Source organism: Lissotriton helveticus, chromosome 1_1, assembly GCF_964261635.1.
Source record: "Lissotriton helveticus chromosome 1_1, aLisHel1.1, whole genome shotgun sequence".
Classification (NCBI taxonomy): Eukaryota; Metazoa; Chordata; class Amphibia; order Caudata; family Salamandridae; genus Lissotriton; species Lissotriton helveticus.
In genome coordinates, this window is record NC_136057.1 from 767,049,937 (window position 1) to 767,065,407 (window position 15,471).

The following is a 15,471-nucleotide window of genomic DNA, read 5'->3' on the forward strand; positions in this document are numbered from 1 at the left end:
GCTTTTGGTTCAACACCCACTTCTCTGCCTCTTACCTCTTCAAGTGAGTGCTAGATGTGCCTCGTCGTTTTCGTCACATTCCGCGGAGCGGGACCACCTATGTCACACATGTACAAGCTATATTTAATCCGATTTTATTGGCAACTATCAGTGTCAAAAACATACTTGAAATCATACTCACTGGTTGGGATGTGTTTTACTCCTATAGTTCTGTAATAAATTACGAACAATTTGTTAGCGATCTCCTCTAGATTGGTGTTTGACTAACTATGGGGACAGGCGGAGATTCTTACCGGTTATCTGGTTTTTGCACGCCGAGAAATTGGATTCTATTTGGATTCGGCGGGCGGTTCACAGTGCGCCTGGGGGAATCAAAGAGAGGGTGTCTCAGTGTTGTTGTACGCGGATTCGTTCTCAGTCAAGGGCTCTTTCGAGTGTCTGCTAGAACATACCTTGGGTTCACAGTGTGTTCCGTTTGGGTCCCGTCTCTCGGTCTGAGAACCGGCTTCGAAGATGTATTTACTTCCTGGTTGCAAGTCACATGACTCTCTTATGTTTCGCGGTTGCCATCTTTGCCTAGTCATTCGGAGCTGGTTCGCTATATGGGTGATAGCTCCACAACGTTCTTATGGTGTGTGTTTCATGAGTTGGTAAGCGGTGGTCTTGATAACGGTTGTACATTTATCATGTGGTGCCATGATTTCGTTCGGTTTTTTGAAGTTCGTTTTTTGAAGTGGGGGTCATTTTGACTATGGGGCCTTTTAATTAGTGCAGAAGCCATCTAGCCTAAATCGATGGATGGTGTTTATAGCTTGAACATTTCTGAAAGTTTGTTTAATCCGTCAATTGCTGTATTAAATCTGACGATCATTGACGCCTCTTTTTTAGACAGTTTTGCATCTGTCACCTCCTCTCGGATCTTGTTCCACTTTTGTTATTATCGTCCATCGCAAGTCTCTTTCTTCATGGTTGTTCAATTGCCAATGATTGACTAGAGGGGCATTCGGTACCTTCCGCTTTATCCTGGATTTGTGTTGTTGGATTCTTGCGCGGACCTCTTGGTTTGTTTTCCCAATGTACAGGAGGTTGCATGGGCACCTTATCCCATAAATAACACATTTCGTTTTACAATTTGTAAATGACTCATGTTTCCATGTTATTCCATTGTGTTTAAAGATCGATCCTTCTTCTGTGGAGTCGCAACAATTGCATCCTCCACATTTATGGTGTCCCATAATTGGGGGTAAGCCCATCATACTTCTCAAATTGGTTGATGGTTTCGGAGGGAGTGCGGCTCTCACCAGTTTGTTAGCCAGATTTGATTCTTTTTTAAAAGCGAATAATGGCGGTTTTTCCAATTCTTCGCACAGATTTTTCACTAGGTGCCAATTGTTATTTACTGCTTTTTTTAGAAGATTCGAATTTGGACAGAAAGTTGTTACTAAAACTATTCGGTCCAATTTCTTTTTGGCTTTTTTGGCCAATAAGTGTTCTCGAGGAGTCCACCATGCTCGTTTCTTGGAACGGCGCAACAATTTTTTACGGTATCCGCGTTCGATGAGATTGCTAGTAAGTTTATCAGCATGTTTCTCATATTCTTGTCTGTCTTGACAATTTCTCCTGATCCTAAGATATTGCCCATATGGCAAATTTTCTTTGAGACTGCGGGGGTGATTGCTTTTAAAATGCAATAGTCTATTCCGGTCGGTTTCTTTTTTGTGTAGAGTAGTTTTTAATTCTCCTTCCTCCGAAGGGTATATCTCCACATCCAAGAATGGAATTTTATTTTTTGAGTATACGAGGCTGAACTTGATTTCTTGTGTTCTATTGTTGAGCCACTGGTTAAACGTTTTTAATTCTTCTTCAGAGCCAGACCATACAAAAAACACATCGTCAATAAAATGACTCCAATGGTTTATTGCATGTTTGAAAGGGTTATCTTGGTAAATGAATTTGTCTTCATAGATGGACATAAAAAGCACGGCTAGCTCCGGGGCGAATGGACAGCCCATCGCTACTCCGCCTATTTGTAGGTAAAAATCACCATCAAAGAAAAAATAGTTGTTTTTTAATGCAAATTTGGCCAACTGTAAGATAAAATCTGTTGGTACCTTGTTCTGGTTTATCTCTTGTTTCCAGGTAGTGGTTTAGAGCCTGTAATCCTTCGTCTTGTGGTATTTGAGTATACAAGGATGTTATATCCATTGTAACCAACCAATCACTTCTGTCATCGAATTTCACATCCTGCAATTTGTTAATGAAATCCGTTGTGTCTCTAATGTAAGATTTTACATCAGGGATGAAAGGCTTCAAGAAGAAGTCTACGAATTTAGAAATTGGTTCCATCAAGGACTCACAGCCGGACACTATCGGTCGTCCGGGAGGAGAGTTGGCATTTTTGTGTACTTTCGGTAGTACGTAAAAGAGTGGAATTCTTGGATGTTTGATTTTCAAATATTCAAATTCTTTTTTTCCAAGGAATCCTTTTTCAAAGGCTTCATCGATAATAGAATGTAATTGTTGTTTTAATTCCATTGTGGGGTCTTTATTTAGTTTACGATAACAATTGGTGTCATTTAGTTGTTTTTTGACTTCGTTGATGTATAGTTGGCGGTCCCATATGACAATTGAGCCCCCTTTATCCGCTTGTTTGATTATTACGGATGTGTCCTTTGCTAGGTTTGTTAATGCTAAAGATTCAGATTTTGTGGTGTTGTATTTCACCCACTTGGTCTTTTTCTCCATTTCGCCAATTGCTGAGAGTATGGTTCTCTCGAAGGTTAATACTTCCTTAGGTGTTTTGTAGTTTGGGGGACAAAATGTAGATTTATTGTGGAGTCCAGTAATTTCCATGTTGTTATTAGTGGGATTCTCGGAGAAATAGGTTTTTAATCTAATTTTCCGGAAAAACTCTATGGTTTCCGTTTTCAATGTAACAAAATCAGTCTTTTTTGATGGAACAAACGTGAGTCCCTTTTGAAGTATATTTTCTTCCTCCTTCGTCAAGACTTTATTGGAAATGTTGAAAATTAGTGAGGGCGTCAGTTTTTGTAGTTCTGACGTCGTGTTGACATCTCCCAGGGTTGAGTATATCTCGGTTTGCCTCTTGGTTTTATTTGGCCTCTCCCTAAAAAAGAAGGGCCCTGTTGGTTTTGTTGGAAGGAGCCTCTTCTGTTATTTGTCCTTCTTGGCTCTGTGTTGTCTCCTTCACTATTACTACTTGATGAAGAAGTGTCGGAAAAAGTGAGGTATTTTTGAGATGATCTTCCCTGATTTTCTTGTAGGTATCTTCGGGAGTCTGGCCGTGAGTAAAAATCCTGTTGGAGATAGGGGTACACCTTCTCTATATTGAAATTCTTTTGGTCTTTTTCAAATTGATTTGTTTTTTGGTTGACGGTGTAGTCTTTGAATTCACTAATTTCTTTTTCCACTTTTTCCAATAGTCCTTTGGCGTCTGATATGAGATCGTTGGTGGTAATACTTAATTGTAGTTTCTCAATTTCTTCCAATTGTGCTTTAGATAGCCTTTGGGCCGTTTCAATTGTCAGGACCATTAGGTCCCGACTACATTTCGTTTCAATGAAACTATATCCCTTCTTATAGATGGGGTCCTCCGTGAAGACGACCGGTATGTTCTTTATCTGTAGGCCTCCTGGGATAGTGCCCGCTCTCAGGTGTTGGAGTAAAAAGTGACCGTGTAGGTCCGTCCTAATCTGTTTTTTCCTTAGTCTTAGAAGTTTTAGCTCTGGCATAGGTGAGATCTATTAGCTTTGCAAATGCTTGTTTTCCCATGGCATAGGCTCTACTCCCTTGATTGTGTTCTTTTGAGTTGGTTCCAAAAGGCCACTGTGGGATTTAGCATGGTGGCTCTGCCAAACTTGTCTTCTGCCTTTTAACTGCAAAGTAATGTACCTATAAGAGAGCACAGGGCTTAAAGATGCAAGACAACTAAGATTTGAGCATATTTGTGGATATATGTTTATTATGGATTGTGTCCCATTCCTTTTGCTAGTTTGAAAACCTAGAGTGTGACTGATACTACAGCACATTTAGCTCTTTAAAACAAATTTCTTTAGTGTCCATTTCAGGGTCTTGCTGATATCTCTGCACAATGGTGGCAGTTAATTGAAGAACAGGGTCTTGAAACTTTTTTTCATCTACTGATACATTTAAAGCATTTTTATGTTTTTAATGTCACTCGCTTATATCCTTTCTGTAAAATACCACTTTGCTTGATAATCGAGAACTTCCTCCTTGTATGGTTGACACAGTGCTTATCCTTGCTGGATGTGAAGCTGCATCGTAACTTCTAACCATTCAAAGATGTTCCAAAGTATCCTGAAAGACCCCATGGGCTTCCAGTTTTGTAGTGTTGTCGCAGCTACAGCTCTGTATTTCACCTCGTTTGCAGTGGATGTATTGAGTTTGAACTTTGTTCATCTGTGTTTCTGTTGTCCTTATTTGTGCTCCTGATCTATTTGTGAGACTCTGGTCAAAGTATATTGGTGATATGGCCTGCAAGTGGTGGTGTTTTAGATAGATTCTGCACAAATTGCAACACTGCTCTCCCTCTCCTTCATTCTGTGCTTTTGGATTGAAGGCACCGAATAGGAGCAATGGCTTTTCATTACATTGCAACAGTGATAAGAGATGTGTGTCTATTGCATGTGACCATTTTTAGGTGAACCATTTTAAAGGGTGATAATCTACCCAACAGTAGGATTGTAACTCTGAATAATAAGCATAAACTGTAGGTATTCACATGTACTTTGGGAAACACTGTAAGAAAATATTGCTTTTACCTCTAATATAATATATATCTTTAACATATTTTTTTGTAACCTAGATCGATGACCTTTCCCAGAATTTAGAAATGGAATCAGCGAAGTGCATTCAGTTAGAATCCATGAACCGAGACCTAAGAGAACAGTTGTCATCAGTTAAATTTCTGCACAAGAATCATGACCGACTAGAAAAGAGCAAAAGGCAGTTGGAGGAAGAGGTTGCGAACCTAAAGCGTCACGTTGAGACAAACATGACTGATCACAACCAGATGGGACAATACAAAAGAGAAATTGAAGAACGTGCTAGACAGGAGATTCGACAGAAGCTTGAGGAAGTAAATATGTTTTTACAGGTGAGTTTGCCTGCTTCTACTAGATTTTAACAGCTTTGCTTTGACAACTAAGTTGCAGTTCACTTTTGACTCGGTCCACCTTTCTACAGATAACACAAAGCCAAAGCCAGGCTGTCTTTTTCTACAGGACTATTCCTCATGTGTGTCAACCAAATAGGATCCCATTTTCCAATTATTTTTGCAGCACTGGTCAAGACCAACCGTGCTTCCTGGCACTTATTGAGAGGGTGTGCAGGATAGTGTCTATAAGGTCTGCCATACACTCTATTAAGTTAAATATTCCCAATAGTTGCTATGTGCCGCTGGCCAATATTTCATTTGGTCCTGCAGAGACAGAAGCTGGTTTCTATTAGTAAACAAAGGTATTTTTACTCTGGTACCAGTTGCAAGATCTTGTCTCAAATGCATTGGCTACCTCATTGTTCCAAAATGAGGTTTTAATCTTTCTGAAGAGCCAAATCTTTTCCTTCTGGATGGTAATAGGAACCAGAAGAGCAAGAGCAAGAGCTTTCCCTAACACCAGTCCCTTCCTCCTAAACATCTGAAAATGCCATTTATGTGAAAAGATCATATCCTTTTAGTGGTTACATGGAGCAATATGAGCAGTTGCATAGGTCCTCATCATTTTAAACGCTCAGTGTAAACTTTAAACCGGAATTCTACTTCCTTTTGTACTTTCTCAGTTATATAGTTTTTTTCTCTCTTACTTTCTCCTTCCATCTATGCAAAATAATGCATTCCAGACTCTTGTCCTTCACCTACTTTCCTGTTCATCTGCAACATTAGACACATTACAAATAATGCATCTTTACTTATCACCTTGACCCCTATGCAGTCTTTTTAATCAGCCGTGTGATGAATACTGGTACTTTATAACACAAATGTACATTTGTAGGTATTTTCCTTTAGCGTGTGTTAATATTTTCCATTGTTTCCATTTATTTCCAACACATTATTCTGTTAAATACCATGTATAGCACTTGCCTTGGCAACAATATAATCTTTAACAATGAATCCCTGCTGCAGACTGCCAAGCTCAGTGGGTTGGCATTCAAATTGATGACAGGATCGGTAGTCAGCCAGAAGATAGCTCTAATGTTCCAGACCTCAATATGATTCAGCCATCCAACATCAGATGATTGATCATGAGTCTTTGAACGGCTCTGTAGTGCAAGGATTCTGGAAAAATAACCTGGAGGGAAGACAATAGTAGCCCCATGATCTGCCCAAGATGTGTCTGCAATATCTGCTCTCTCAATATGTGTTTCCTAAGTTCCCTTCAAATATTAGTTATTTACTTTTGTGGCAGCTGCAGTATTGCTGAACTGAGTCAATACCAAACACCAGGAAGGTCATGGTCTCAAGGCTTTTCAACTCAGACTTGTCCCGGTTGACGACAAACCCGAAGTTATGGTGCACATGCACCACAACGTTCACGTGGGATACTAGGGGCTGAGGACAATGGTTCATCTGTAGGATGGCGTCCAGGTACACAATCAGTCTTACTTTTCTGGCTCTCAAATATTCCACAATTTACTCAAGGAATTGGTTAAATACTAGGAGGCTGACAAAAGAGCTACTAATTGACACTGAACTGCAGGAGCCGGCAATGAGGTTTAAAAATAGGCACCTTCTGATGGATACATCTAACCGCAGATTCCTAATCAGACTGGATCTGGAAACATTTTGACACTCACATAAGTCCTACAACAGATTAAACGTTGCCTACCAGTATGGGTCCTATAATTTGTTCAAGTTGGCTATGCCCATCCATTTCTGGACACCTCCTAACATCCCCTAGTTTACACATGGACATCTGTGGTTCACACATATGTACTATTCTCTCCAATGAGGCCCTTTGTTGCTCACCAAGAATGCAATTGAGGTAGTGCCCAAAGTGTAGCCGGGGATGGTATGCTGCACGCAGTACTTAGTAGTTTCCTAGAAGGAATAATGCCTGAGGTAGATTCAGGACCTCAGGTTGTCGAATTCATGTCTCAGAAAGAAAAAATTCAATTTTTGATACTCAAATAAGTTCTGGCCTTGTATCTCATGGATCATCCAGTAACCTTATGTTCATCTGCCACTCAACCAGGCCCAAATAAATACATATGCTTTATAGTAGGAGCTGACTACTTTGAGTTAACCTTTTGGCCTTGCAACAGCCCCTCAGGTCTTTACAAAAACGTCATGTTATGGTTGTGGCCCATATTCATAGGTCAGGGATACATTTATCCCTGTAACTTGATGACTTGCTGTTGAAGGTGAGGTCACCACAACAAATTTTGTTGTTGTCCTCGCTTGGTTTTTCTGTGATAGTCTAAATTCTATCTACAACCTTCTCTGAGACCATTCTGGATACAGTGGCCTTGAGCATATTTCCTCCTCCACAGCAAGTCTGGCTCATTCAGGCAATGATCCCCATGTTTCAGGCAACGTTTCTAACTATTTTGAAACTCCTTTGTCTACTAGCTTCATCCTATATTTAAGCTTGCTGCGACATGTGGGTCTTTAAATCGTCGGGGTCCGGTCTAGAGGGTCGCAACAAGTTTAATAGCGGGCTGTGAGCGCTGAGGGCGATGTGCCAATCGCGCTCCAACCCCCCTCCCGAGACCCATGGTGCCAGTAGCGCCCATTTTTGAAGTGCTGATACACCCCTAATTTTGGGGTTTTTTGGATTGAGCAAATTGCTCTCCCATTTTAAGCACTTTTTTCACCTTTCCTTTTCACTTTCACGCCCCCAGGTCAGGGTGGACTATTAGAGTGTCCATACCGCCGGGGTTATAGTCCTGAAGAATGCCATGGTGAATACATACCACATTGAAGGCAGAAACATGTTGACTGATTTTAATAAATTTGTGGTATTTAGCTGAATTTAAACTAGATCCTAATAACCTTGGCTATTAAATTCAGACACATATACCACTTACACGTGTCTTAGGGATCACTTATTAAAACTTTTTTGATACCCTGTTAGTCACTTTTTAATTTGAGAATCTTCACAACACACCCTCCCCACACAACCAGCTCCGCAGTCTTTCTGGCGTCGCAGCACACCGAAGAGACACTCGGTCTCTTCGGTGGGGCCCGATGATGAAGCATGACACTGACTAGGTCGGTGTGTGAGGGCTTTCCTACTCAAATAGAGTGACTGTGATCCACCTCAACTAGAGTGACTGTGATCAATAATATTTCGCTTATCTTTTTGCTCCACGTTTCTGGTAGCCGTGGGCTTGACCAGTTCAGACTTCTCTCTTTTCTTGTTGCTTGGTCTTTAAATGCAACAGGTGTCTGCAGTGGGCCCAACTGCCTTTCAGTCTGTGTTTTTGATGAGGCTGAACAGAATTTTCAGTGGTGGCTAAGGGATGCCAGACTGACTTGTGGCAGGCTGTTCTTCATATTCCTTCTCTGGGAGGTCACCTTGACAATATGGAGATCAGAGGTCTCTGGTGGGCCAGCACCATCACATGAATCTTCGGGAGCTGCATGCAAACCTGTTGGCTGTCAAGGTCTTTCTGCCTTATATCAAGTCCTAGACAATCCTGGTGCAGTACCACTGCCATGTGGTACTGCAGCAATCTGGGTGTATTGGATTCGATTTGGAGTGATGAGTTTCTGATAGATACATCTGCCAGTGGATTCCTCACCTTGTGAATATACCCCTTGCGTCAGCAACATCCGGAATTCTTTTGTAGCCTCGCGCCGACGTGGACGTGGTCGACGTCATAGAGACACGGCATCGCACGTGACTCCGCTGATGTCACCGACACTACAATAGGCCCACGCCGCGTGATGACATCCGTTCCCTTTTTTCCGCGTCATCGACGCTAACGGTTTTGGGAATCTCAGTAGCCAACTGGTGACTTTGTTACCTTATTATTCGTTTTCTGCTTATTTGTATCTTGTTTCTTCACGATGTCGACAAAGAAGACCGGCTTCAAGCCCTGCAGGGAGTGCGTGAAAATGAGGTCCATTACTGACCTGCACGAGGACTGCATTTGGTGTTTGAGCTCTGACCATGATGTGGATGGATGTTCGTCTTGTCTGAAGATGAACCCGAATGCCCTGAGAGAAAGGGAGACCAAACTCCTGGTAGCGAAGCTGAAGGCTGGTAAGGGAAAATCTTTGAGGTCTCGTTCTCGACGGGCGAGGTCGAGATCGAAGTCAAGATCCAGATGTCGAGAGGAGTCGTCTTTGAAGTCCGCTTCAGACCATGCTTCGAAGTCGAGAAGGAGACATAAGAAGAAGAGGCATGAGTCCCGACGTCATTCCGGTAAGGAGTCGAGCTCGAGGTCGAGATCTCCGAAGAAGGTACGTTCCAAGGTGGTCACGCTGGATGTCTCGGATCATGAAGGTGAGGCCTCGCCTTCGGAGTCGCAGGTACAGTCGCCGACTGCGGCTTCGATTCAGTCTCCGGCGCCGTCCCCGGCCCGAGATGAGGAAGAGGTTCAGGTGGATGTGGATTCTGCGCCTGTCGAAGAGCCGAATCCGAACCCTCCACAAGACCAGCCTGAGGGTTTTCAGCCACCCTTTCCAGCCCCAGGCCAGGACCCATCTGCGTTTTAAAACGCTATGTATGGCGTCTTTTCAAGGGCTTGGTACCCCTCTGGCACACCTCTGGGTCCCATGGGTCCTCTGGCCTTCAATTTAGGAGTCCCTCACTCCTATCCTCCTGCTCCATTCATGCCTTTTATGCCAGCTCCGACGCTGCCATGGCAAAACCCGGCTCCGCCGAGGTCGTCGACGCCGGTTCCGGTGTCGCCCGCTCCAGATCGTCCTCGAGAGCATCCCACTGGGCCATCGGATTCGTTACCGACATCGATCCCGGCTCCGTCGGAGCCGTTGGTGGATCCGGCTGCGAAGGGTGTAAAGGAGAGGTCCAGAAGGGAAGCACAACGCCTTTTGGAGGAGCAAAGATATTTGGAGTCACATCCTAATATGGAGGAAGGTGAACTGGAGGACGACTGTTTTGAGGATCTGGCTGATGCTGGTAGTCTGGATTTTTCTCCACAGTGGGATTTACCATCCGGCTCTGATGCGCCTTCAAAGGACGTCCAGCCTTATCATGTAGTGATGAGGAAGGCTGCAGAACTTCTGCAATTGACTTTACCAACAGTGGAGTTTAAGTCTAATCTTCTTACAGAAGTTTTGCATTCACCTAGCTCTGTGGTGGAACCATTGCTTCCGTTTAATGAAGCCTTAACGGAACCTATTATGGAGGTGTGGAAAAAACCACTGACAGCTCCTGCAGTTTCCAAGAGTTTGGCGAGAAGGTACAGGGTTGCTCCTGAAGACCCTGCTTTTCTGACGTCTCATCCGTCACCTGAGAGTCTGGTCATACAAGCAGCCTGTTCCAAAAAGAATGTGAGTGCCTTTCCCCAGCTCCCCGGTGACAAAGAGGCAAAGAAACAAGATCAGGTGGCTAAAAAGACCTTCTCCTCTGCAAGTATGGCGTTGAAGTCGACTAATGTCACTTGCCTTATGGGGAGGTATGTGCATGCCCTTATGGACACTATGCGTACTTTAGCTCCTAAGGTTCCTGATGACAGCAGGAGAGATTTTGAGGAGGTTTTACCAGATGCACAGGCTGCTGCACGCCAAGGGATACAGAGTGGTCTGGACACTGCAGACTCGGTGGCACGTATCATGGGCACTGCGGTTGCCACTAGGAGATCGGCTTGGCTGAAATCTTCAGACTTTTCGGCAGATGTTCAGGCGGCTTTGCTGGATCTGCCGTTTGATGGATCTGGCCTCTTTGGCAAGAAGGCTGATACGGCATTGGAGAGATTTAAAGACAGTAGAGCAACTGCTAAATCTTTAGGGCTGCAAATCAGAGGTTCTTCAGCCAAGAGGTTCAGAGGTTTTGGACGCTCTTCCTTTCGCAACTATCGGCAAGGTCAGCAGCAGCCGCAGCAGAACCCCTTGTACAGATCTTATAGGGGAAAGCAAAGAGCTAGGCCTCGAGGTCGTCAAGCTTCTTCCTCCTCTACCTCCCCTAACCCCCCAGCCTCAGAAAAGCAGCCCTAGATCCGCCATTCAGGATCATGTGGGTCCGGTGGGGGGTCGGCTTACCTACTTTCTACGGGATTGGGAATCGGTTACATCCGATCTTTGGGTTCTCAATCTCGTAGAAAATGGGTATGCCCTTCCCTTTCGGGAATTCCCTCCCAATTACCCTCCTTGCCAAGGTTTTTGCACGGAGGAATATCTGTTACTCCTGCAGGAGGAGGTACTGACACTGTTAAGAAAGGGTGCGATAGAGGTGGTCCCAGAGCAGGAAAGGGGTCAGGGATGCTACTCCCGGTATTTTCTGATACCCAAAAAGAATGGCAGGCTTCGTCCAATCCTGGATCTCAGGATCTTGAATCTGTATCTGAAACAAGAGAAATTCAAGATGCTCACCCTTGCACAGGTTCTTCAAGCGCTGCTGGAAGAAGACTGGATGGTGTCGCTCGACTTGCAGGATGCGTACTTCCACATCCCAATCCTGAAGTCGCACAGGAAGTATCTCCGTTTTACGGTGGGATCGCAACACTATCAGTTTGCGGTCCTTCCTTTTGGAATTACTACTGCGCCTCGAGGCTTCACCAAGGTGATGGCAGTGGTGGCAGCACATCTCAGGAGGTCGGGGGTACCTGTATTCCCCTATTTGGATGACTGGTTGATCAAGGCAGAGTCGTCAGAGAAAGTGCTTCAGCATCTGCAGGAGACAACTCAGTTGTTGTACCGGTTGGGTTTTTCGATAAATGTACCCAAGTCTCACCTGGTGCCCTCCCAGCGCATCCTGTTCATAGGTGCTGTACTGGACACGACTGTATGTCGCGCATTCCCTCCACCTCAAAGGATTCGCGACATACGGGAAATGATTCCTTTATTCTACAATGGAGCTGTTGTTCCAGTCCTGAAGGTCCTTCGCCTGCTCGGTCTGATGGCTTCATGCATTCTGTTGGTCAACCATGCACGCTGGCACATGAGGGCACTCCAGTGGTGCCTCCGCAGGCAGTGGTATCAACACAACGGAGATCTCAGGGAGTCAGTGAGGATCTCCAGAGAAACTGCAGCGGATCTGTCTTGGTGGAGCGTGGAAGGCAATCTGTCACAAGGAAAGCCTTTTCATCTTTCTCCATCGGTTGCCACAGTGATCACGGATGCCTCCACTCTAGGGTGGGGTGCTCATCTGGGGGATCTGGAGATCAAGGGTCTTTGGTCTCCAGAGGAACGGTTGCTTCACATCAACCTTCTGGAATTGAGGGCGATTCGTTTGGCACTCAAGGCCTTCCAACCTTCCCTTCGCGGTCTGTCGGTGCAAGTCCTGACGGACAACACCACCGCGATGTGGTATATCAACAAGTAGGGAGGAGTGGGGGGCAAGTCATCTGGCCGGAGTTCTAAACGTGCGAGTAGACAGTCTCAGTCGGCAGTTCTCGGCCGACCACGAGTGGAGGCTTCACCCGGAGGTGGTTCGTCACGTCTTTCGGACGTGGGGGACTCCTCAGGTGGACCTGTTCGCCACTCGTGAGAATGCTCACTGCCCGTCATTCTGCAGCCTCCAGTTTGCGATGCAGGGAGCCTTGGGGGACGCGTTTCAGTTGAGTTGGGGCTCACAACTCCTTTACGCGTTTCCTCCCATACCCTTGATTCCTCGGGTTCTGAGGAAGATTCGCCAAGACCGGGCCCAAGTTATTTTGATCGCATCGGATTGGCCAAGAAGGGTGTGGTACACAGACCTTCTCCACCGCACCTCTCGCCCGCCGCTCCGTCTCCCGTTCAGGGCAGATCTCCTTTCTCAGATGGAGGGGCAGGTTCTACACCCCCACCTCCAGACATTACACCTTCATGCCTGGAGATTGAACGGGGCAACCTGAATTCCTTTTCTCTCCCACACGATGTGGTGGATGTCATATTATCAGCTAGGCGTGATTCCACTAAGTCCATATATTCTTACAGATGGGCTAAATTTGTCTCTTGGTGTGAGGAGAAGTCTGTTGACCCTTTGAAAGCCTATTTATCTGATATACTACAGTTTGCTCTTTCTTTGGCGCAGCAAGGTTTTGCTGTTGCTATGGTGAAGGGCTATCTTTCGGCATTGTCGGCATTTCTCTGTTTGCCGGACCAGCCGTCTCTTTTCAAATCTCCTGTAGTTTTGAGATTTCTGAAGGGACTCACAAATAAGTTCCCTCCTACTCCTTTTATTGTTCCTCAGTGGGATTTAAATCTTGTATTAACCTACTTGATGGGTTCTCCCTTCGAACCCTTACACAAGTGTCCCATGAGGCTTTTGTCTTTTAAGACAGTCTTCCTGGTTGCGATCACCTCGGCAAGGAGGGTAGGTGAGCTTCAAGCTCTTAGTTCCAAGCCCCCTTTCTTGACCATTCATGCTGATCGAATGGTTCTTAGGACCAGGGCTGCTTTTCTCCCTAAGGTGGTGTCTCCTTTCCACTTAGGACAATCTATTACCCTTCCTACCTTTTATCCTCCCCCTCACCCTTCCAAGGAGGAGGAGAGGCTTCACCGTCTGGACCCCAAGAGGGCGGTGAGTTTTTATATTGATAGATCTAAAGACTATTGGATGGATGACCAGCTCTTTGTTGGGTTTGCTGGCTGCAAGAAAGGAAGAGCGGTACATAAAAGAACTCTTTCAAGATGGATCATCCTCTGTATAAAGATCTGCTACTCTTTGGCTGGTAAGGATCCTCCAGAGGGTATTAGAGCCCACTCTACTAGAGCTAAGTCTACAACATCTGCTCTTTCTAGAGGTGTGCCTGTTGAGGACATTTGTAGAGCGGCTACTTGGGCCTCCCTCCACACTTTCGCAAAACATTATTGCTTGGACACTGAGGTGAGGAGGGATGGCCACTTTGCGCGCTCTGTCCTCCAGGATTTTCTGGTTTAGGAGAGTGGACACCCTCCTCCGGGAGTGGGGACTGCTGTGGGACTCTATTCACAAGGGGAGGAATCCACTGGCAGATGTATCTATCAGAAGAACAAGTTACTTCCCTTCGGTAACGTTTTTTCTGGTAGATACAGTATCTGCCTGTGGATTCCTCACTGACCCACCCACCTCCCCGTTGTCCTCTCTTCTATACCAGAGTTGCTATAACGTATTTATTTTATTGCCAAGGTGTTGTTTTGTTCAAATGTTTTATTGCATTTGCTTCACACTGTGTGTGTTACCTTGATACTTGTACTGAGTATACTGTGTATATGTCTACTGTCATTGGTCCGTCCGTGTGCCTCGAAGGCACGGAAAAAAGGGCGGAACTGATGTCATCACGCCGGCGTGGGCCTATTGTAGTGTTGGTGACGTCAGCGGAGTCACGTGCGATGCCGTGTCTCTATGACGTCGACCACATCCATGTCGGCGTGAGGCTACAACAGAATTTCCGGATGTTGCTGACGCAAGGGGGATATTCACAAGGTGAGGAATCCACAGGCAGATACTGTATCTACCAGAAAAAGCGTTACCGAAGGTAAGTAACTTGTTCTTTTGGTGCCACGTGTCACTTCATGGTATCTCACAGATGGTCAGTCATCTAGCGGTATCCCTTAGCATTGAACAGACACACAGCAGGCATCCTCTTGCTGGCAACAAGCGACGTCTATATCTGGAGGTGGCAAAGGACATCTATGCTCAGTTGGTTTTACCCATAGTAGACTTTTCTACTTCTTAAAATTCCTAGTGTTTGTTGTGTTGTGGCTGTAGTCTTCCCCTAAGTGCCTCTAGGAGACATATTCTACCATCAGTGAAACTTCGGCCTTCTGTACGTGTTTTCATGCCTGCTGCTTATCACATGACTCCTGAAGAAAATCAGACTGGGCTGGGCTGGGCTGAGCACAGGTGATTGTGGTACTCACGGATTGGGCGCAGGAGGTCTGCTACTCACAAATCCTGAGTGTGTGCCCTCCATTTTGACTTGAGGATCATCTGTCCTAGCAGCAGGACAGAGTACTACTCTCGAACTCTCATGCTCTACACTTTTATGCATGGAGTTTGAGCCGATGCAGCAGAGAATTTTTGACCTACTGTCACAATGTCTTTTTAGCAGCCCACCATCCTGCCTCCTAATTAACCAAATCTATATTTTTAGGCTGTTTATTTAGATTTGTTGCCTGGTGTGAGGAAGCGCAGGTTGTCCTCCTACAAACAAAATTGTCTTTAGTTTGGCATGGTTTGTGGTGGGCACACTAATGATTGCTTATCAGCCCTACCAGCTTTTGTTTCCTTGATCAGCCCTCATTATTCAAATCACATGTTGTGAAGTGTTACTTAAAAGGGCTTTTTCTTATGTTTCCTCCTGCCTCCTTTATTATATCTGCAGTGGGACTCGGGCCTC

At 45.1% G+C, this 15,471-nt stretch overlaps 1 protein-coding gene across 10 annotated transcripts in view; it reads left to right on the top strand.

Moving 5' to 3' along the window:
* Positions 1-15,471, top strand: part of ANKRD26 (ankyrin repeat domain 26) — a 1,096,841-nt gene that overhangs the window by 888,732 nt on the left and 192,638 nt on the right. For all 10 annotated transcript variants that reach the window (XM_078674324.1, XM_078674330.1, XM_078674326.1 and 7 more), the window contains one exon: positions 4,847-5,137. In XM_078674324.1, coding sequence (XP_078530450.1) covers positions 4,847-5,137 — 291 coding nt within the window. The remainder of the gene's footprint in view (positions 1-4,846; positions 5,138-15,471) is intronic.